Source organism: Cotesia glomerata, linkage group LG10 (genome assembly GCF_020080835.1).
Source record: "Cotesia glomerata isolate CgM1 linkage group LG10, MPM_Cglom_v2.3, whole genome shotgun sequence".
NCBI classification, from domain to species: Eukaryota; Metazoa; Arthropoda; class Insecta; order Hymenoptera; family Braconidae; genus Cotesia; species Cotesia glomerata.
The window spans coordinates 4772251-4797051 of NC_058167.1; the positions used below are offsets into that span (position 1 = coordinate 4772251).

The 24801-nt window shown below is 39.6% G+C and overlaps 1 protein-coding gene across 1 annotated transcript; it reads left to right on the forward strand.

Moving 5' to 3' along the window:
• The first annotated feature begins 22902 nt into the window (after positions 1-22902).
• LOC123273351 lies at positions 22903-24121 on the forward strand. The gene is made up of 3 exons (XM_044740756.1): positions 22903-23549; positions 23650-23839; positions 24118-24121. The coding sequence occupies exons 1-3, from the start codon at positions 23024-23026 to the stop codon at positions 24119-24121; spliced, it is 720 nt and encodes a 239-aa protein (XP_044596691.1). The 5' UTR covers positions 22903-23023.
• The last annotated feature ends 680 nt before the right edge of the window (positions 24122-24801 follow it).

Below are 24801 nucleotides of genomic sequence, written 5' to 3' on the forward strand. Positions count from 1 at the left end.
CCGGTTTCACAACGCGACGTTTCTAAGCGGAAGTGGAATGCCAAAAGGCTTGATCCAGAGGCATTGCAAGCTTCACTCGCACGAAGCTGGTCTATCCTCCAGAACAACCCGACACCGGATACCTGCAGCGAGACGGAAAAGGCAGTGCTAAACACGATAAAGGAAATTACTGCCGCATGTGACGCCTCTATGCCGCGGCTGAAAAACCAGAGCTTCCACAGGCCGGCGTACTGGTGGTCAGCAGACATAGCAGAACTTCGCAAAATATGCCATCAGCTACGTTGCCGAGCAACGAGAGCTACGAAACGCTCCCCAAGCCAGGATTTGTATTCAAAAGAGTACAAGCAGGCCAAAAAGACGCTAAACCGAGCCATTAAAGCAAGTAAAGCGAAACTGTGGAAAGAGATCTGCAACGATCTCGACAATGACCTCTGGGGTAAAGCCTACCAAATTGTCGCCAAACGACTTGGAAAGGCTTCACTAGAGGCGCCGAAGTCTCTTGCCTTGATGGAGAGCATTGTAACGGAGCTTTTCCCCAAACACCCACCGCGGGAGAAGAAACACTACACTAAGAACAGCGAAGTAACACCCTTCACAACTAAGGAATTACAAGACGCGGCCAAGTCACTTGAAACAGGAAAGGCACCTGGACCTGATGGTATCCCGGCATCGGTGATCAAAACTGTAGCCCTGAAATATCCAGACATACTCCTGAACACCTACAACGCATGCTTGGCAACTGGCACGTTTCCCGTGGTCTGGAAACGGCAGAGATTGGTTCTCTTAGACAAAGGTAAGGGAACCCCCATAACACCTTCGTCGTTTAGACCACTCTGTATGCTGGACATTGCTGGAAAACTGCTCGAGAAGCTCATACAAGGGAGACTTCGCAATGACATAGACCGTGCTGGAGGTTTTGCCGCAAACCAACACGGCTTCCGGAAAGGACGTTCAACAGTCGGCGCGATCCAGAAAGTCGTAGCGACAGTGAGAGAAGCATGGACTGGTAGCCTCAAAGCCCGCAAGGTGTGTCTTGTCCTCACGCTAGACATTAGAAATGCCTTTAACAGCGCAAATTGGAGAGATATTTTGGACGCCCTGGAGCACTGATTTGACGTGGAGCCGGAGAATCTGGCACTAGTCGACAACTACCTTGACGAGAGAAAGCTGATAGCAGAAACCACGGAAGGTCCACAAGAATACGCCATAACGGCTGGCGTGCCGCAAGGCTCAATAATGGGGCCCGATCTATAGAACGCGGACTACGACGAGCTTCTAGAAATCCCGTTGCCAAAGCAAGTGGAGCTAACGGGCTTTGCAGACGACGTCGCGGCCACGATAATAGTAGACAGCGTAGAGGAGGCCGAACTACTCGTTCGGGAAACCATTGATGCTGTCGAGACTTGGCTCGATAAACACCACCTGAAACTCGCAAAACACAAAACCGAGATGGTCGTTCTGACTCGCCAAAAATGGTTCCCAAAACCATTTGCTGTGGACATGGGAGGAATAACGCTAACGTCAACAAGGGCCCTGCGCTATCTGGGGATAATGATAGACGAGAAACTATCTTTCCGCGAACACCTCGATAGTGCATGCCAGAAAGCCAGCAAGACGGTGTCTAGCCTAGCAAGAATTATGACGAATACTATGGGACCAAGAACCAAAAAGAGGAGAGTCCTTCTGGAAGCAGTCCATTCGGTACTGCTTTATGGAGCGGAAATATGGGCAGATATATTAAAGCAGAAAACCTATCGGCGGAAAATGGCAGCAGTGCAGCGGCGAGGCGCTCTCAGAGTTGCCTGCGCCTACCGCACGGTTTCCGAAGCGGCTGTATTGGTCATTGCGGGAGCTGCGCCCATCGACCTATTAGCGTTCGAGAGAGCAAGACTCTACGACGCTAAAATCGGTGGCGAAAACATGAAGGAGGCAAGAACGAGGATAAAAACGGAAACGCAGCAAGAGTGGCAGGACCGATGGACGTCGGGAGAGACAGGCAGATGGACAGCGTGACTGATCCCAAACATCAACATCTGGCTTTCTCGGAAGCACGGGAACACGGACTTCTTTCTGACCCAGCTACTGACGGGACATGGGCAGTTCAATGCCTATCTTTTCAAGATGGGTTTGCACAGCACACCAACGTGCAAATACTGTCCAGACAAAATTGACAACGCCGAGCACACGTTTTTCGAGTGTGATCGATGGAAGGACGATAGAATCTGCACCGAAGAAACAATGGGCACCGCGCTCTCCCCTGAGAGCTTGGTAACCTGCATGATCAAAAAACAAGAAAACTCGACAGCTGTAGTAGCCTACGCGCAACGTCTCTTGAAAGAAAAAATCGCAGAAAGGGATTAGAAACCAGTAATAACAAGAAGTAGGTGTCGTGAGGCACAACATGGACTGGATTGAAGTAATGCTAACGCGGTCCTGATCCAGTCTTCCCTGTAACATCTATAGGGAAACGAGAGAGGAGGATGTTTAGTCGGTATTGTTGCAAAATAATATTGTCTTCGGAGTCCGACATACCCAGGCACCAACACCTAGTCCTGGCAACAACACCAAGTCCTGGAATAAGTAAACGTATTTTACCTCCTCTATAAAAAAAAAAAAACACACACACACACACACACACACACACACACACACACACACACATATAGACATAGTGACAACCTCGCGGGGATAGTCAGGGAAGCTTCCTGTGACCTTCAAACGTCGAGATCTGATGAAAACTCGATTTTTGCAAAACGGGGTGAAAACAATAACTTTCCGATTTTTGAAAATCTTCGATTTTCTTAGCGGGAAGTTAAAAGATTAACAAAGGCTACAAAACTATCAGCTTAATTATAATAAATAAACAGCCGAATTAATTTTTGCTTTTTCGATAATTGTGCATCTTTTGCCACATAACATGACAGGGGACTGACTGCTAGGGGACTGATTTTTTTTATCAAATTGAGAAAAATTAAGCAAACTATTTCAATGCATTCAACTTTTTAAGTTCTCAATGGTTTACATTAATTAGAATAATATTAAGACTTATGGATCCAATTTTATAAATAAATTATAAACAAAAATAGCTGCCAGGGGACTGAGTTTTGAAGGGGACTGAGTTTTCAAAATGAAATTCAATAAAAAATTCTAAAATTTGATTAATAATTTTTATTAAAAATTATATGTTATTTAAGAAACAATGAAAAAATAAATTTGTTGTAATTGCTATTAGTTACTTACTCGATATTTTAGTAATAATCAATTTATAGTCACAAACTTCAAAAGAATAAAAATGCCAAATAATTTTGATGTTACTAATAGGAAGACCAATGTGCAATTGAACAACTTGTCACAGGGTTTTTATTCCCTGTGTGCGTCCCTCCCTGCGCCTAAATTTGGCAACAGATCCACACTCGGTGTGTCTCTGAATTTATTATTTTATATTTATTTATTAATTTATTCATTGAATTTATTACTATTAGTATTATTTATATTTGAAATTTCTAATATTATCGTTATTAATTTAAGAATTAATTTTATCTTTATTTCAGACATTTACAATGAATTATTTATAATTTATTATTATTATTATTATTTGTATGCATTGCCGTAAATCATTGTCATATAGTACCTAATTTTACTATGAGTGATAAATCATAGCCTTTACTCGCACGGGTGAGGCCCTACAATATCGATCGCGAGCAAAGAGTTTATTGAATTAGGGAAAATGGCTAGAGAGGCCATGGTTGTCGAACACGAGGCCTCGAACGGTTTACGGTGACAAAAATTGAGCAGACACGCGGTGGCCCGCTTGGTGTGAGGTACACACGCGGGACCTCCGCTATTGTAAGGAGTGTGGATTTGGTGCCTTGGGTTGAGTTTCCTTTCTGGTGAGTACTCACAAGTTGAGAATGATTAATATCCGCACACCGCTGTCTCCTGGCTTAAATAATTTATTCTTTTATTGTTTAACTTAATTCACTATCGATTTATCGGGTCGATCCCGTAGCGAGTAAGGGTTATTTTAAGGGAATACTTGTACCTATCCCGAAAGCCTCGTGTGGGTCCCTGAAATGGCCAGCAATTACTAATCAAAGTACTACACTTACATTAATTATTATTACGTTTGTAAATAATATTGAACGGCTATTATCTAAAATTATCGTTTATATTGGTTTAATTGTTTGAAATCTATTATATTTGTTCCATAAAGGATTTATTCTGTTATTTGGAAAACAGATTTAGTTTTAAGTAACACCGTTTTTAAATAAATAATTTATTTTTGTTAATATTTTCTGATTCATTAATAATTTATTTTATGTAAGTTACTTCCCGGATTACTTCCCTGACATAGATTTAATTACTTATTGTTTCTTACTCTGTATTTTACCCTAATTTTATTTTAATTGTACTGCAACCTGCGCTTTTCATCCGCATTAACTCGAATCGTTGATTGATCGTCCGGCGCGGCCCCTGGAATTGTTATTATTTTTTGGTAATTTTTCATAAAAATTACCTGGCGTCCAAATGTGCACTAACCCAGCCTGAGGGGTTTCTGGGTTAATTTATTATATATTTAAAAGGGCGAGCGTAAAATACCCTACCCAGCCGATATCTCCGCCATCGGTCGAATTTAGTTAAATTTTGGGGAAAAGTATTGTTACAAACTTACGTACAGAAAGGATTGTATAATGATTGGCTCAGATGACTAAAGACCTACCACAGAACTTTAGAAAGAAATAATCGAAACATCGTATTACAAGTATATGATACTATAACGCTAATATAAAAATAAAACAGAGTATTATGTTTCCCTTGGTCGCCCCTTTTTCTTTTTAAGAGTGCCACTGGATTTTTGGACTCAGTATCCAGAAACTGAACCAGAACATGGAGTGAAAGGTCAGGGTCGTGAGAAATTGTTGGAAGGAACCAAAATTTAAACACAGAAATTTATTTAACAAAATTATTTATTTATCCAATCCCTTTTACAATTGAAATAATGGCCAAAATAACAATATATAAAATTTCATATGAAAATTCATACTCACACCCCACTCTCATATAGTATATTTCACGCTGTCCAGCTAGACCCTCACGTGGCTGTAGTACCCGATGCCTACTGGATTCTCACGTTACTCTATCTACTTCGCGCCGTCCCCTGAACCCTAACGCTACTCTAACTGAGTTCACGCGGTCTCACGGACCCTCACGCCACTGAGCTGGACCCTGACGTGACTACACACGCAGTCCACACAGTGCACGTTGTCCCCCAAACTTCACGCTACTCTAAGAGAACTACCCCGAAGCCAAAGAAGTATACCATGAAACCGATATAGTCTCTTTACTCACACACAACCACATATTCCTTAAATTCCAATAATAATAACGCTTGATTCCAATTTATAAAGAATTTTCCAAAATATTATTTTTCTCGTTTTATTGACTTGAACTTCAGACTTATCAAACATATAAATCACATGTCACTATAGTTTTGAAAAAATGAAACCAAAAACAGTAAGAATAACTTCCGTTTTAAAACAATAAACATCTAAACGGTAAGCTTACCTTATATTATTATATTTTAGACCAGGTGAGGAGCTAAAATAGAGTATTAAAATAATTTTAAACTATTAGGTATTGATAAAAGCTTACGCGAAGTTAAAACGTAATAGCATGAAAAAAAAAAAATTTATGTAAAAATTGACTTACCTAAAATGAATGTCAGAAAAAAAAAATTAGGAAAACGGTTGACCTTGAAGGCCATCCCTGCAACTTCCCGCTAATTCCATACCTGGGTGCTTAAAATTGCATTTACGACGTTTTTGAGCTCTTCGAGCTCAAAAATACAATTTATATGTTGTTTTGAGCTCTCCGAGCTCAAAAAGATAACTTTTATATGCTTTTAAGCTCTTCAAGCTCAAAAGTTTGGTAGAAGGTTGATAAAACACTATTTTTTGAGTTTTCAAACCGCAATAACTTTTGAATGAATGAACCGATTTCCACGGGTTTGACAGCATTCGACGCAGTTTTTTAGGCCTTGAGAAAAATCTTCAAGTTTAAATTGATCAAATTAGAAATTTCGAAGTAATTCCGAAAAAACACTTTTTTAAGTTTTCTTTCCTGCACGATATCTCTCGAACAAATCAACCGATTTTGACCGGATTAGCGGCGGTCGACGTGGTTTTTTAAGGTTAAGAGCTGATTAGTTTTTGGAGTTGATCGATAAAGCCGTTCGAAAGTTATTAATAAAAAACCACTTTTGAAAAAATTTTTTTTTACAGCTTTCTTTAGATTCTTCGAAATCTATCGGTCTGAATCGATCTAAATTCTATTCAAAATTTGAGTTTGGATAAGCCCTTTCGAATGGTGCCAACCGCGATCGAATCGGTTTAGCCATTCAAAAGTTATGAGAGGTTTACATACTTACACACACACACACACACACACACACACACACACACACACACACACACACACACACACACACACACACACACACACACACACCCGTCGGAAGAAGCCAAACTCCCACCGGGCGCGTCCCCAGGTGGCGGATAGGGGAGGGGGGGTCCTAACCGGTCGTAAGATCGGCGGATTGGGGCGAAATAAAATAGCCCTCGCGGACCAAATCAGGCATCGGAGCTGAAGAGTAACAGCCACCGTCCGTGTATCCTTGTGGGTCGGAGAAAGCTCGCTGTTCTTCGGAGCAGAGGGTAAGAGCGAAATAAAATAGCTCTTGCGGTAAAAAACGAAAACTCTCCTTTCGGCAGGAAGAGTTGGTCACACCATCTGACCTAGGGTCACGTACGCAAGCGGATACGGTGACGCTGCTCGAAAGAGATGTGCGAAATGATCCTTATAGCGCGGTGTACGTGGTAACTCCCGGCATCTACGTGCCGCACCCACGGGAGCAAGAGGAAGCCGATGAAGGAAGCAGGTGCAGGGTCGAAGCGGTTGAGATTTCCCGCTTCAATGACCGAAAGCTCTTATAGCAATGGAGGTAGCTGTAAGAGTGATCACCCCTCCACTTCCGGAGGCATCGCGTTCGGAGACGACCTTTTGCTTTGGAGTATCACTCAAAATCATGGAAAAAACGAAAAAACAAGAAAAGGACAGGAGTATTAGTGGGCTTCACGCCCAAGAAGCAGCGATTACAGCAAGCGCTGAGATAAAGCGGACGCAATCGCTGGAACGCCTCGAAAAGCTGACCAGCGAACTGCATGAGTTTGTCCAATCAAAGGTCAATATCCATAAAGAGGTAAAGGCCAAGGCAGCCGGGGTAGTTAACGCCCTTCGAAGGTTTAAAAAACTGGACGAAGAATGGCAGTCACCTCAACAACTCACTCCCCGTCTTACGCCGGAGAAGAGCAGTCAACTTACTGTGGAGATCGAAGAATCAATGGACACCGAAGGCGATGGTGATGGTGAATCTGATGCTAAAGACGAAGGTCATACTTCCAACAAGTCTAACAAGAGGAAGGACCGAAACCCCAGATGGAATAGATGGGCGATTGACGAAGAGAAAGGACTTGAAACCAAGTCCTCCGAAAAACGTGATGAAGCAAAACGCCGAAAAAAAAGACGTGACTGATTGGAAAGATGTCCACATAAGGAAAGAGAAATGGAGGCTAGCCAAAGAACAGCTCCCAAAAGAGCCTTCAAAGATGCCCAGGCCGGAGCCTAAGCGCAAAAAACCGCTCAAATGGATCAGACCTGACGCACTGATCATCCGCCCGGCCGAGAAAGCAAAGTACACCGAGATTCTGCGTCGCATAAACAAGGACGTCCCTGATGAGCAGGTTTGCACAACGGTGGACAAGATCAACAAGACCAGAAGCGGGGACTTGCTGATTACGATTTCGCGGAAGAGCGTGGACAAAGGCCAAGGCCTTCAACAGACCATCGCAAACATTCTTAAGGAGGAGGCCAAAGTGATCTGCAAAGGGCCACAAGAAGACATCGAGATCCGAGACCTAGATGACACCACAACAAAGGAGGATATTCAGGCTGCCCTGCATACGGTAACCAAGGAGCTCTGCGAAATACCACCAGAGACAATCAAGATCCGCAAAGCCTACAGAGGTACCCAAACCACTGTCGTGACACTACCGACTGCAGCAGCTCAGAAGATATTAGAAGGAAGCGGTAAAATCCGAATTGGCTGGGTCAACTGCCGAATTAGAGCCACGAGGAAACCTACCCAATGTTACAAATGCTGGCATTTCGGGCACCACGGATCCCAGTGCAGAAGCAAGACAGATCGATCCAAGCTATGCATCAGATGCGGCCAAGAAGGACACAAGATTGCGGACTGTAAAAACCCAGCGAAGTATGTATTATGCGCGGAAAATAAGAGCGCAGAGAACGCCGCCCATCACGCTGGCACATACAGGTGCCCGGTATACAAAGAGGCACTCCAGAGAATGACAAGCAAGCAAACATGAGGATATTACAGCTTAACCTCAATCACTGTGAGGCCGCGCATGACCTGCTCGTGCAGACCGTGCGTGAATTAGAGCTTGATTTAGTAATAATAGCAGAGCCATACAGATACCTGAATAACCAACCTTGGGAAACTGACAGCACCACCAAGGCTGTCATCTGGTCCTGTGGCAAACTCCCCTTCCAGAGCATAGTGAGCAATGATAGCGTCGGCTTTGTAGCAGCGTCTATTAACGACATCCGTTTTTATAGTTGCTATGCACCACCTAGCCTTTCCATTGCCGACTTTACTGACTTCCTGGATCGACTGACCGAAGACGCAAAGCAATACTACCCAGTAGCTATAGCAGGGGACTTCAATTCCTGGGTGGTAGACTGGGGCAGCAAGCAGACTAATGCGTGAGGCAAGGCACTACATGAAGCAATGGCCTCACTGGACGTGGTCCTTCTCAAAATCGGTGAGACACCAACATATACCAAGGGAGAAGCTAGTTCGATAATAGACCTCACATTCGTCAGCGGCAGCTGTTTTAACCCACAGCGTGATGAGTTAGAGAAGATCCTGAACAAGAAAATCACACCAGAGTCAATAGTAGAAGAAATTCTGTCATCCGATGCTGCCTGGAACGCCACAAGCACGTTTACCACCGAAGTACTTACAGAGCTGCGTTCCATTGAAAGAAAAAGGGCAAATGACAGAAACTAGAAGAAAGGAAAGATAACACCTTAGCCACCAGAAGGAATAGCAGTCGCTAGATCCTCCCCTCACGAAGTAATGCCTGACGGCGGTTTCCATGAGGGATTAGAGGAAAAAAGAAAAGGGGTTTAGGGTTTAGTGGGTAGGGGCGTTAGCGTCGAGTTTTAGTATGATGCTGCGTCGAGTCACCACATATCCAGGCCGAACAGCTATGCCTGGAATCCGTAAAAGGGATTCCCCCCCCCCTAAGATAAAAAAAAAAAAAAACACACACACACACACATACATACATACATACATATAGACATAGTGACACCCTCGCGGGGATAGCCAGGGAAGCTTCCTGTGATCCTTGAACGTCGAGATCTGATGAAAACTCGATTTTTGTAAAACGGGGTAAAACCAATAACTTCCCGATTTTTGAAAATCTGAGATTTTCTTAGCGAGAAGTTAAAAATCTGGAAATTGGTTAACCGTGCAGGCTAACCCTAGAACTTCCCACTAAATTTGAATTTGAAGCACCTTAAAATGAGTTTTTTCGTTAATATATTTGAACTTTTCGAGCTGAAAGCACCGTTTTTCACATTCTTAGCTCAAAATGTATTTATTAAAAAGCTATAACTTTTGGATGCGTTGTTCGATTTTCTTATTTAGAAACGAATTCGACGCAGTTTTTAAAACACAAAAAAAAGTACAGATTCATTTTGATTGGTTGAAAAATCTCGAGACCCTCTTTATTAAAATAGATGAATTGAAAATAAGTGAGAAGTGAACTAAGTATCGAATTATCGCAAAAATTTGGTTCCTGATTTCTTATTGGATTCCTAATTAAGGCGCACAATTTAAATTCCTAGTATTTTAAAAAAATACTGAAAAACAAAATTTTATGAATTTTTAAACTATAATTTTTGAATGCGTCGTTTCATTTTCATTTTCAAAAAAGCATTTAATGCAGTTATTTAAGCACAAAAATGTATACATTTGAAAAAAAAAAATATGGAAAACGGTTGACCCTAAAGGCCATCCCTGCAACTTCCCGCTAATTCCGTTAATACCTGGGCGCTTAAAATTGCACGTACGAAATTTTTGAGCTCTTCGAGCTCAAAAATACAATCTCTGTGTTGTTTTGAGCTGTCCAAGCTCAAAAAGATACCTTTTCTATGCTTTTGAGCTCTTTGAGCTTAAAAGTCTGATAAAAGTTTCATAGAACACTATTTTTTAATTTTCAAACCGCTATAACTTTTGAATGAATGAACCGATTTGTACGCGGTTAGTGGCATTCTACGCAGTTTTTTAAGCCTCATAAAGAATTTCTAAGTTTTAAGTGGTCAAACTAGAAATTTCGGAGTAATTCCGAAAAAACATTTTTTTGGGTTTTCTTTCCTGCACGATATCTCTCGAACGAATCAACCGATTTAGATCGGATTAGCGGCAATCGACGTGGTTTTTTGATGTTAAGAGCTGATTAGTTTTTGGAGTTGATTGATTAAGCCGTTTCAAAGTTATTAAAAAAAAAACCACATTTAAAAAAATTTTTTTTTACAGTTTTTTTTAGATTTTTCGAAATCCATCGGTCCGAATCAGTCCAAATCGTATTCAAAATCTAAGTTTGGCCAAGCCCTTTTGAATTGCACCAACCGCGATGAAATCGGTTTAACCGTTCAAAAGTTATAGGAGGTTTACATACTTACACACACACACACACACACACACACACACACACACACACTTGGGGCAGAGGAGAAACTGCTACCAGGCGCGTCTCCCTGTAGCGGATGGGAGAACGCTCGCTGTACCTGGTACAGAGGGTAGGAGCCAAATAAAATACGTTCCCGTGGACAAAACTCCCCTTTAATGGGTTGGTCACACTAACTGACCTAACAAGACGATCGTTCCCTGCTGTGACCCACTGGGAGTGACCGGAACCTTGTGTCGTAGTTTCTGACGATGCAGGCCACGGCTGATGTGAGCTTGCTCTGCCGAGGTGTAAGTTGCATCAGTGGATCAGGAGCCAGCCACTTCGGGCCTTGATCAGGAAGTACGCAGTGAGTGTTAGAGATCGGAATCTTCACCGCTCCGAGCGAGTCTAGTCCGTCCGTGTATTCCGGGACTGGCTAAGTGTCGACTAGGCCTCAGGGAACTGGGGTCGGAGTACTATCTCCGAGGGTACACCCGTTCCTAGTTATGACAACCCGCTCCACTCCGTACGATGCGCTGGTGAATTTAAAAGTATGAGTTAAATTCAGGAAAACAACAATAGTGAAAACGGGCCTCATGCCCAATAAGCAGCGATTGAAGCAAGCGCTAAAATGAAGCGGTCGCAAGCGTTTGAACGCCTTGAAAAGCTGACCCGTGAGCTAAATGACTTCATCCAATCTAAGGTTGTAACAGGGTAAATTACCCTTAATCGATAAGTCGCCAGAGATCGATAACTTTTCGACTAGCATTTGAGCGTATCGATCTTCGGGCCTAGAGAGAGAGCAGGAGGGGGTATTTTTGGGGTCGTTATATAGACGAGCCATGCGTGGTGTCCGGAGAAGTAGTAAAGTGTTGGAACGAGGAACATCAAGAAGTCCAAAGAAAGAAGCGAGTATCAACCATAGAGTTTCTTCAACCAAATTTACACCAGGTATTGGACTTTGGTAATGATGAGCCTTGGGGCCATATACCCGGCTCATCAAATACACTACTTCTCATTTTATCTATTCAAGTTTGGATAATTCAATTGTTTAATAATTTTGCTCAATAATAATTAATTATTTAATTAAATTGATTCGTTAATTGCTGGGAGCGTTCCTCTTGGGGGTTTATACCCGAGGAATGTTCTAGACCTCTTGGTTTTGCAAGTCGTGAATAATTAATTTTATTAATACAGTTGGTTAATAATTATTAACATCTTGAGATTGGGTTAAATAAATCTATTTTATATTAATTAAATTCTGAACACCGAGAAGGTTCCAATCGACACGACATAGTATTCGGTACCCGAGGTCAAAACGTGCTACGCGGTAACGAACAACGGCGTCCATTTTGAGCGCGCAAATTCCTTGAGAATTTTGTGACGCAGTAAATTTACAAAATTATTAGCTGGACTATTTTTATAAAATATAGTAGTTGAATTACCATTCAATTGATTATATATACTGATTTATATTTTATCATTTATTGAAAATTATTTAATTATTTATTGGAAACAATTTTAATTACCGGAAATTGATTCATTGAGAAAGCTGCGACGGATTTAGTAATTGAACGTCGTGGATAATTTTCTGTAATTATTTTACACCGAGGCGAATTATTAATTATCCAATCGTCATTCTCAATTTACTAGAGAATAATTATTCCACGTGTTATTAATTATTGAGAATTGATTTACTAAATTTCGGAGCAGATAAGACTTATGTACCCGTAGATGAACTTTCGGCAAGTAATTTGTATATTGAGAAATTACTAATTAATTATCTAATTTAATTGCCAATTTCTACTTGGGTTGTCTTATATATTGAAGTCATGTACTGGAAAATTGTCAATAATTTAATATCATTGTTCCGGTAGAAATTGTTATAAAACTATTTATTGTGTGGATTACGTCCGAGTAAAAATTTAGTTTATTTTATAAAGAATGTTCTTCGAAAGAATTTAAGTTAATGCGCAGAGTTAAGCTCGTGTTAAATGTGGAACAAAAGAAGCGTCGGTTTTAAGCCGGAAATTTTAAGAAGTAAATTTATTAATCGTGAGGATAATTCATGAGTTTTATTGTAAGCTAATGACTGAACAATTTTAGTGAAAATTAACGTTGTAAATTTTGGAGTCTAATTTTTGTAAATCCGGAAATAAAAGTAAAGTAGAGTCAGTGGTGTGTGTGAGCGGGATATGTGTGTGGAGACGCGTTGGTAATGTGTGTGTGAGATAGTACCGCTCAAGAGGCACGTTGAGCACGCTTGAGTCCATCTGACTCCGGGGCGGGAAATCCTAGAAGCCGTTGTATAGACGCCAAGTGGGGTACAACGGTAGTAAGTTAGAAGCCGTGGTATAGACGCCAAGTGGAGTACCACGGTAGTAAGATAGAAACTGCGGTATAGAGGCTACATAAGAGGGTACCGTCAGGATTAAGAATTTTGATAGAGCGTGAGGGTCCGGTGGACAGCGCGACTTAGTTAGAAACTGCAGTATAGACGCTCCATATGAGGGTACTGTAGGATTAAGAATTTTTGTTAGTTTTAAGAAGTCCTGGTCAGCCGTTAGTTAGGCTGTAGTCTTAAGTTGTTATTTGTACGTGCAAGGGCACGAATTGTTATCATATTTTGTTGTTAAATAAATACCGGTCATTTTTGTTAAATAAAAATTTATTTCTTTCAGACCACCTTCCTCCACTCTGTCTCCCTGTAGATTACAAGCTCAGCTCTGGTTTCCGGTTCCAGGAACCGCATTGAAAAATCCTGGTGGCGCCCTGAATAATCTTAGAGTTATTTGTTAATATATTGTTGTTAGTTAAATTTAATCAGGGGCTAAAAGTGCGGGAAGTAAATCACCCGTTACAAGGTCAATATCCACAAGGAGATTAAGACCAAGACGACCAGCGTAGCCAATGCCCTCCAGAGATTCAAGAAACTTGATGAAGAATGGTGTTTAACAGTACGACGCACTTCTCGCACTACACCGGAGAGAAGCATTCAAGCAACTGTCGTGAATATAGAAGTAATGGACACTGGAGCCGAAGGTGACGGTGAATCAGTCGCGAAAGACAGAATCAGAACTAGCAGCAAGTCAACTAAGAGAAAAGATCGATCTTCTCCCGACCCAACGATCGACCAAGTTGTGAAGAAAAAGGACCTGAAACCGAGCCCTCCGAAAAACACGGCAGTGCAGAACGCCGGAAAAATAGAGGTGACTGAATGGCAGAAGGTCCAATCCAAGAAGGAGAAGAAGGAGCAAGCGAGAGAGCGGTTACCAAAACAACCGATGAACAAATCTCGGCCGGAGCCTAAGCGGGAAAAACCGCGAAAATTCACCAAACCAGATGCCTTAATTATTCGACCCGTTGAGAAGGCAAAATATGCCAAGATACTGCGTCGGATTAAAAAAGATGTCCCACCAGATCAGACCCGTGACATCGTTGACAAGGTTCAAAAGACGAATGATGGAAATATGCTCATTAAGCTTTCCAGAAAGACCGCAGACAAAGGATAAGCTTTGCTGACGACCATCAAGAGCATCCTTAAAGAAGAAGCGCAAGTCATCTGTAAAGGCCCAGAGGAATAGCTTGAAATCTGGGACATTGACGACGAAACAACTAAAGACGATGTCCGGAAGGCCTTACAAGAGGCAGCTGGAAATGACTACGAAATACCTGGAGATGTCATTAAAATTCGTCCGGCCTACAGAGGTACTCAAACTGCTTCGGTACGATTGCCAGCAGCAATAGTGCAGAAGATACTCGGAAAGACAGGCAAAATAAGGATTGGCTGGGTAAATTGCCGTGTCAGAGCAATTAAGACACCACTACGATGTTATAAGTGCTGGCACTTTGGGCACACTACTGCCTAATGTAAAAGCGAAGTCGACCTATCTGGGCTTTGCATCAAATGTGGGCAAACAGGTCATCAAGCTGCTCAATGCCCAAATAAAGTGAAATGTGCGTTATGTGCGGAAAAACCTGGCTCTCAGGACACTGCTCACCGGTCTGGTTCTGGTCGATGTCCAGTCTTCCAAGAAGTACTCCAAAAGCTGACAAATAAACGAACATGAGGATACTGCAGCTTAACATCAATGTTTTGCCGCCAAGGCAAAAGAGAGTTGGTCACCCCGACTCTCATAACTATACCAAAAGCTTAACCAGACTCGAGACTCAACAAGAGTAATTTCTATGACTGTTCTCCGCGAACATGTCCAATAACACGTTTTGTAATGGCTGCTGCGCCTGCGCACCATGAGCTAGCGGGAAGAAGCCCGGCCGGCACGAAGCACGAGGCGCGAGACGCCATGTGCGAAGTTCAGTTGTGTTTGGGACCTGTAACCGATACAATATACTCGCTAGCCTCGCTAACACTTAATTTCATTTTATTCTGTGTTTTTCATTGTGAACAATTACATAGTAATACATCCATTCTGATATCAAAGTAACTCATCTAGTTAATTAAAGTCGTATTCTTTATCGTGAAAATAATATAAATTCATCGTAATTAAATTTAAACACTTTTGATAGTTGTGACGCAGTACTTTGATGTGGCGTCGCGGCCATTGTTTTAACTTACACGCCGGGTAATAAGACGCGTAATTTCATTACCTTTAAATATTAATTTAACTTCAAATTCTTTAGTAATGAATAATAATTAATTAGATTTCGAATAAATTTAGCTTCATAATACGCAATTTAACTTATATTAAAAATAGTTATAATCATGAAATAATTCAAATTGACTAATTAAAATCTATTTCATCTCAATTTAACTAATCAATTTATTGTCTCAAATCATAAATACGTTCGATCCTCTCGGATCAATTGAATCGATCTTTTCAGATCAAACGCACATTGATCCTCTCGGATCAAAATCCTCAGATCCTCTCGGATCATTATTAACAGGTACCGGTTGACCTCAACAACCTAATAGCGGCTGAGATCCTTTCTCACCCTTATTGTACACCTAGTGCAATTGTTTCACTTACATACACACACTTATTCATATCATACACGACTGTATCTATCTTCGAGGAGTTTTTCTCTAGTAATTGCTAGAGTTTTCTCCCATTGGGGAATAAATTATTATAATTATTCACCCCAACACCGAGTGTTTTATTTTAAATTAAGAATTCCTGATCCTGGTTCCTGAATAGTTCAAGAAGAATAAATAATTACGGAAATTCTCCATCTTGGAGAGTTTGCGACAAAACAATCAATCACTGCGAAGCTGCGCATGACCTGCTTATGCAGACAGTACGGGAATTAAAGCTCGACGTTGTGCTTTTATCGGAGCCATATAAAAATTTAGCTGGACAACCTTGGGAGACGGATATTACCACGAAAGCTGTGATCTGGGCTTGTGGTAAGCTCCCTTTTCAGAGTGTAGCTACCAATGGCAGCGCTGGCTTTGTAGCAGCATCAGTAGATGGCATCCGTTTTTACAGCTGCTACGCACCACCTAGCCTCTCAATTGCTGAGTTTACTGACTTCTTGGATCGACTGACCGAGGACGCGAAGCAACATCATCCAGTGACGATAGCCGGGGACTTTAACGCCTGGGCAGTGGACTGGGGAGAGAGCTGCTAGAAGCTCTTTCTACACTAGATGTAGTCTTGCTCAACAGTGGTGACACGCCGACCTACACCAAAGGTGACGCAAGCTCAATTGTAGACGTCACTTTTGTCAGTACCAGCCTTGCTAAAGGTAACACTAACTGGAAGGTACTGGACATCTACACTGCCAGTGACCATCATGCGATACTCTGGGAAACGTCAAACGACCAGAACCTCCGGGGGCCTATCAAGCAATTTAACACTGTCGGTTGGAAGGTGAAATCTCTTGACCCAGAAGTATTGCTAACAGCCCTCGATAGTGATCCGATAGAGACTGGATGTGCAGAAGAACATACTAAGGCCCTGATGATGCGAGTAACACAAGCTTGTGATGCCAGTATGCCTCGCAAACGTGTTATGAATTCAAGACCTGCGGTACACTGGTGGAATGATCATATCAGCAACCTCCGTAAAGAGTGTCATCGAAAGAGAAGAATATCACAGCGTGGCTATCAACGACCTAACTCTGCAGTGCTGATCGCAGAGTACAAAAAAGCTCGTCGTGAACTTAATAAGGCCATAAAAGAGAGCAAAGGAAGATGCTGGAAAGAGCTCAAATACGAGGTCGACAAAGACGTGTGGGGTCGGCCGTATAAGGTGGTCATGACGCACCTGAAGAAACAACAAATGCCGTCACCTACGTGTCCCCAACTCCTTCAGAAAATCGTCACTGCGCTGTTTCCACAGCAACACAGTCTCAATTATCAGTCAACGCAAGATGAACTGGACGACATTCCACCTGTCACTGAAGAAGAATTGTTGGAGGCCTGTAATCGGGTAGGAAATAATAAAGCGCCGGGATTGGACGGAATCCCTAATATAGCCTTGAAAACCATCATAAAGGCAGCACCAACATTATTTCTAGACGCTTACAACGCATGCCTCAAGGAGGGGACTTTTCCTCGTGAGTGGAAACAGCAACGGTTAGTACTTTTACCTAAAGGAAAGAAACCGCCAGAAGAACCGTCATCTTACCGACCACTCTGCATGCTAGATACGGCGGGTAAGATATTTGAGCGTATCATCTATCAGCGAATAGATGCAGTAGTCGACCCACTCTTGGCAGACAACCAGTATGGATTCCGGAAAGGACGATCAACCCTGGACGCGATTAACCTGGTTGTTAATACGGCCAAAGAGGCAATCGCAGGAACTAGATGGAAGGGTGGAACGAAGAAGTACTGCCTGGTGGCTGCCTTGGACATCAAAAATGCTTTCAATTTCGCTGATTGGGACTGCATCATGCAAGCTCTCGACGAGAAGAACGTGCCAACATATCTTCGCAGACTAGTGATTAGCTATTTTACAGATAGAGTGCTGAAATACGATACAAAGAATGGTCCGAAAGAGTATGATATAACCGGTGGTGTGCCACAGGGCTCTGTTCTTGGTCCACTTCTGTGGAATATCATGTATGACGGGCTCCTGAGACTGAAGCTTCCAAGATGTGTCAAACTGGTAGCGTATGCGGATGATGTTGCCGCAGTGATCGTCGCCAAACACCTCGACGAGATTCAACATCTGTTTGACATCACTTTTGAGAAGATCAATCAGTGGATGGATACAGTGAACCTACAACTGGCCAAGCAGAAGACCGAAGCAGTGCTTATTACCAGCTGAAAAGAAGTTGAAACAATTAAGATAAAAGTCGGTGACCGAGAAATCACATCACAACCTCATATACGATATCTGGGAGTGATGCTTGATGCCCGACTCAACTTCAAGCAGCAAGTGGAACACGTCTGTACGTAAGCGTCAGTAGTGAGAGCTAGTCTCGCACGATTGATGCCGAACGTCGGAGGCCCAAAGCAGAGCAGGAGGCTACTATTGTCATCAGTAGTCACATCGGTGCTCACCTACGGAATATCAATTTGGGCTGACGCACTAGAGGTGCAAGATTCATGGAGAAAAGCTGGACCAATATATCGTATGAGTGCCCTACGAGTTGCAAGCGCCTTTCGAACAATATCAGAGGAAGCAGTGTGTGTCATTTCCGGAACTTTGCCGCTCAGAGTCCTAGTTGAGGAAAGACGGAACCTTTACCAACGAAAGAGGACAACCACACAAAGTGCCGACGAACTCAGAGCTGAAGAACGGCAGAACAGCATCGCACGATGGCAATCGCAGTAGGACGCCGCGACAACAGGGAGATGGACACACCGTCTCATACCGAAGATCGATGTTTGGCTAAACCGAAGTCATGGCGAGGTCAATTACTATCTGACGCAGTTGTTGTCAGGACATGGATGTTTTCGGACGTATCTTTACCGCTTCAAGCATAATGATTCACCGGAGTGCCCGTCCTGCCCAGGAATCAATGAAGAAGCTAGGGACTTTTTAGTACCCAGACTGGCCACTAGGCGGCACCATTTTACTTTTAAAAAAAGTGGGGGGTACCCTCCTAAAATGACCTTAAAGCAAGGTATACTTTGTCCAAAGTTTTCGGATTGAATTTTGAAATTTGGCCCTGTAGAACTGGAGGGATAAATGATAAGAAAAGTCGACCGAGGTCCTGATGGAGTGTGCTTACTATTAACTTACTTATGAAAGGAGGTGAGAATTCTCCAAGCTGTATGATTAGATGACGTAAATAATAATAAAAACTTTCTAGAGATTCTCCTTCATATAGTCTAGCTTCTGATAATTCTCTTCGAAGCTCTCCGAAGCGGAATTTTCGATATTCTTCGTCATAGGACATTTTAGTCAGTTAGTAAGTCACAGTTGTTGTGGTGTGTTATCGAAAATCGGGACGTTGTTCACCATCGTATGTTTCTTCTTTAATCTCTATTTCATCAACTTCATTAGGTAATCTAGCTGGACTACTGGGATCTTGTTTATCTGGTTGGTTACTTTCGTTTAGACGTTAATTGGGACCGAATCGTTCGGATTTGATACCGTTCTTCCCTCTTTGTTCGCCGATGAGATACCGTTTGATCGAGATTTAATATGGTTTCCGGTTTATTATTAACTATGGATTTCCTTTTCCTTATGATCAGAGAGGAGAGGTTAAGAAAAGGCTGGATTTTCCCAATAAAGGTGGGTCATTCCATGTCAAATCGACCAATAGTTGGAATCGACCCCTTTCGATTTGGATGAATTTTGGTCAGAAGTTTTCTTTTATTATAAAACGAAGTTCTGCCAAAGGAAAAAAAATAAAAAAATTTTTTTCGAAAAATATGTAAATTCAAAATTTCGCGATTTTTCCAGTTTTTCAATTTTGTTTTTGCAATATCTCGAATGCTATTATATATACAGGAATGGTCTTTTGTTTGTTTAAAAGGAGACACTTGGGGCTATTGAAAAAAAAATATTTTGGAAAAAAATGCAAAATTTGTCAAATTTTGAATTTTTGAAAGTCGTCGAAAATGAAGACCGCCATTAAAATTTTGGCTCAATTTTTTTTGTATGATACTTTGTAATGATCTTAAAAGATCCTGAAATTTTTAGATAGGGGTTTTTTTTTTTTTTCAAAAATATGAATTTTTAAATCTCAAAAAAAAATTTTTGAATTTCAAAAAAAATTTTTTTTTGTTTTTTGCAACTTCTATACAAGTTAAAGTTATGCAGATATATAATATTGTAATTTTGAGTATTTCGAAATCAAATGCACGACGTGAAAATATTAAATAATAAATTAATTTCAACTTTTATTCATTTTTTAGACATAATCTAAAAGTCAGGCTTTACGCATGATATAATTATTTATTTTATCAACGTATGATATATTTTGATCGTTTCTTCACTTCAATTACAGTTTTTAACCTCAAATAACTCAAACAGATATTAATTTTCTATAAAAATTAGAAATGATTTCATAAAAATATCAATTTTTTTTCGTTCTTTCGAATACTTATTTACTTACGAATTTCTGCACATTCATAGTTCTCAATCTTAAATTACAAATTATTCCCATGTTAATAAGACGACAAGTGGCATCAACAACTTTAAATGAAGTAAAAAAAGGACAATTAACAAATTCTATCATGCGTTAAGGATGACTTATTTTAAGGATGCAAGATTATGTTTAAAAAATAAAAAAAAGTTGAAATTAATTTATTATTTGATATTTTCACGTCGTGCATTTTATTTCTAAATAATCAAAATTACAATATTATGTATCTGCATAACTTTAACTTAAGTACCTTTATGTAACTTTAAGTAACTTAAGTACAGAAGTTGCAAAAAACAAAAAAAAATTTTTTTCTGAAATTCAAAAATTTTTTTTTGAAATTCAAAAATTCATATTTTTGAAAAAAAAAAACCCCTATCCAAAAATTTCAAGATCTTTTAAGATCATTACAAGGTATCATACAAAAAAAATTGAGCCAAAATTTTAATGGCGGTCTTCATTTTTGACGATTTTCAAAAATTCAAAATTTGACAAATTTGGCATTTTTAAAAATTTTTTTCCAAAAAAAATTTTTTTTTAAATATTCTCAAGTGCCCCCTTTTAAACAAACGAAAGACTATTCCTGTATCTATAATAGCATTCGAGATATTGCAAAAACAAAATTGAAAAACTGGAAAAATCGCTAAATTTTGAATTTGCATATCTTTCGAAAAAATTTTTTTATTTTTTTTCCTTTGGCAGAACTTCGTTTTATGATAAAAGAAAACTTCTGACCAAAATTCATCCAAATCGAAAGGGTTCAATTCCAACTATTGGTCGATTTGACATGGAATGACCCAGGTGATTTAGTTAAGGGTAGATAGTAGATTTGACCGTTAAAGAAATCTGAATAGGCTTTTCGGATTTGAAATTTAATACCGCTTCGTGAATGTCGGACTATTAATTTGTCTCTTTTTGAGTGCTATAGTTAGCACTCTGCGAGTTGGATAAAAAAAATTTTAGCAAAACAAACAAAAAAAATTTTATATATAAGCAAAAAAAAAATTTTTTTTTAATTAGTACTGTGTAGCTCGCAAAATTTTCCAATAGAGTTTTTGTTGCTCGATAAGCCGCAGCAAAATCGCAGAGAGGAAGATTTTGTGTTATAAGGGAGTAAAGAATAAACTTACGCTTTACTAATTCGAAGAATCAACGTCGAGAACGATCCTCGTTGCTCGTAAAACAGCAGCAAGGTGTTTTGAACTGACCTTTGGGTCAAGGAACTGCTAGTATTGCAGCAAAACCCCGTAAGTAAATCGTAAAGTTTAATCAACACTAGGTCACAGCTGTTAATATGATAAATATAATAAGATGTTGATGAACTTGAAAAGAATTTCCGCGTCAGCAAAGTGTGTAAGATGAGTTTATTAATAAGATTATCTCGATAGATATGAACTTCATCTAAAACCGAAAGAAACCCTTTTGTAGAGAATTTAATTTTCTACAAGCTTGTTTTCATGATTTCTTGTCCGAATTTAAATACCGTAACAAATATTTCAAAAAACTATAATTTTATCGAAAAATCTTCAATTGAAAAACTTCAATTGCCCGTCGGCACGTGTTCTTTTTGTTTAAAATCAAAAATTTTTCCCGTAGTTTCTCGTCCCAAGGAAGAATTTTTTTGGGCGCCGCAAAAAATTTAATTTTTAACGACCACCCTAATATATATATTAGGGTGATTTTTTTTTTTACTTTATTTTTTTTTTCGGTCCCATCGTGAATTCTTGTTGGAAATACCCAAAAAAAAAATTCCCTGAAAGTTTGAGCTCTTAATATTAATTAACGTCCTCGACCAAGGCATGTGAATATTTCCCATTGAAAATACACAAAAACTTTGATTTTTAATTTTTGAATTTCTAAAGCTCAGCGGCATTTCATGGGATCACTTTGATCGAAGATGGTTTTTTCTTAGAATTAAACGCTCTACAAAAGTGCCCATTGCCGCAAAGTCGTAACTCACACTGGCGAGGCAGTACGGGCCACTGAACCTGATTTTTTCATAAAATTGGCGTTTTTTCGCATTTATCTCGTAAATATCAAGAGCTACGAAAAAAATGTGAATGACAAACTTGTAGAGAATTCAATTTCCAATAAAAAAAGTCCTTTATGGACCAAATCGCTAAGATCAATATTAAGCGAGATATTAAGCCTTGAATATATTTTTTCGTGAAATTTTGGCTGATCATTGATTTAAACTTATTAATATCTTGTTTACTTTCTCTGTTTTTTATATTTTTTCTTCAATATATTTTTTTAAGGCTAGAAAACTAAAGCAAAATTAATAATCTACAATATTTAACCTTTAATGATAATAAACATTTAATCAAACTCTTTTCTCTTTGTTTCTTCTCCGTCAGTAGGTACTTAATAATCTAATGGCAACGTTGCGATGTAACTAACATCGCGGTGATTCCCCCACCAGTTGATCAACAACGTTTGACAAAAGTACGCGACCAGCGAAAGCTCAGTCATTGTCCGCAAATCGAAAGCCTCTCTCCTCTCCAAAATCCCCTCTTTTACGTAACCTTGAATTAGTTTAATAAATCGCCCGCCTAATTGCAGCGCTTTTTTTGTTCTTTATTGTGTGATACTAATGCCGCAAATATCGAGAACAAAGCTCAGTGAACACTGAATGTACTCGCGTCGCATTTGTATGCTTTACGTTGCGTTACATTTTTCTATCATTTTTATTCTTGTCAAAGATGTCTGAACAAATCGGAAATAGAGTTTATAATTATTTAATTGGATTTGAAATTCATAATATTAATAATATTAAGTTACCTTCGTGTAGGGATGTATTGAATCTCTTTATGTACAAACATCAATCCTTAAAATTAAGTATACGAGCAAGTGCTAGTAGTGTGATCAGTGATACGAATGCTATTTGGGCTAATCTTTTGATTCCAACTTCTCGACCTCAGCACAGTATTAAAAAATTGGAAAAAATTCACAGTGACTACATGAAAGTGAAGAATCATCGAAGTCGTGCAAAGACATCGAAAAGACAACGAACAAATGTGGAACAGTTTAGCAAACGTCTTGATAAATTATTTGACATTGCAAATTGTGCTGCACTAAAAAATTTACCGATAAATTTGCAGCAATTTTTGACAGATTGTCGTAAAGGAAATAGAAATATCCATCTACCAGCAATTGACGTTATACCAGAAGAAACTTCTGGAAATCTGTCTGCGATGGAAGTAGAAACTCCCAATAATGAGGAAATTGGTTAGTTCTAATATTATAATAGTTTTGTTTAATTATATTTGATTTGTTTAAAATTCAGCTAATATGTTTACTAATTCACTGTTAACATTTTTCATTTCAGGAATGAAATTATCCCAACAGTCGTCCATAAATAGTTTCTGTAGTTCCATATCAAATTCCAGTGAATTGAAGCGAACTTGTTCAGACTTTGAAGATACAATGCCAGCGCCTAAGAAAAATAAAATTGATATTCTGACTTCGGAATTAGTATTAGCACTAGATAGAACTAAAACTAGTAACAGAAATGCGATGTACATCATTTCTGCTGTTATTCAAAGTTTAGGACTTGAGATTGATAAATATAATTTAAGTTACTCTACTATTCGCAATGCGCGTATTTCAAAAAGAGAAGAAATTGTCGATACGATCAAAGAAGAAGAAATTTTTTATGACTCTCTCGTAGTGCACTGGGATGGAAAGATGCTTCCTGCGGGAAATGGTCAACCAAAAGCAGAACGATTATCAATACACGTCACCGGAATAAATACTGATAAAAATTTAAAAACTCCGATTCTCTCTGATGGCACAGGTGAAAGCCAAGCTTCAGCTATTTTTGAAACGCTGATAGAGTAGGATCTTTGCGATAATGTTAAAGCAATGTGCTTTGATACAACTAGTTCAAATACCGGTAAGTTAATGTTGTGGTTGAATGAATTTATATCACAGTATTTGTTTTTTGACTTGGGAAGAAATTTTCAAATAAGAATTTGATTAATTTTTTTAATTATTTTTACGAATGTTGAGTTAAAATATAAGCTGAGTCAAAAATTTGAATAACTGATAATTGAATAACAGTTTATCAATAACTAATTCTTTGTTTTAGGTTGTTTTAATGGCGCATGTGCATTATTAGAAGATAAAATTGGCCGTGACTTATTATATCTTGCTTGTCGCCATCATACTTCTGAATTGATGTTATGAAATGTTGCAGAAGTTGCTTGGCCAGTGACAAATAGTCCAAATGTACCAATTTTCAAAAGACTCAGAGATAATTGGGAAACAATTGATAAATCTGCGTATGAAATCGGCACAGAGGATAAAGATATTGCACTTATTTTAAATCATAGAAAAGACGATATTCTTGACTTCATAGAAAATCAACTGAAGGTATTAATTAATTCATAAATAGTTTTACCATTGAAAGAATTATTATTTATAAAGTTAATTTCTTTTACAGTCATTAGATCTTTCTGATACACTGATAGAAGGACTT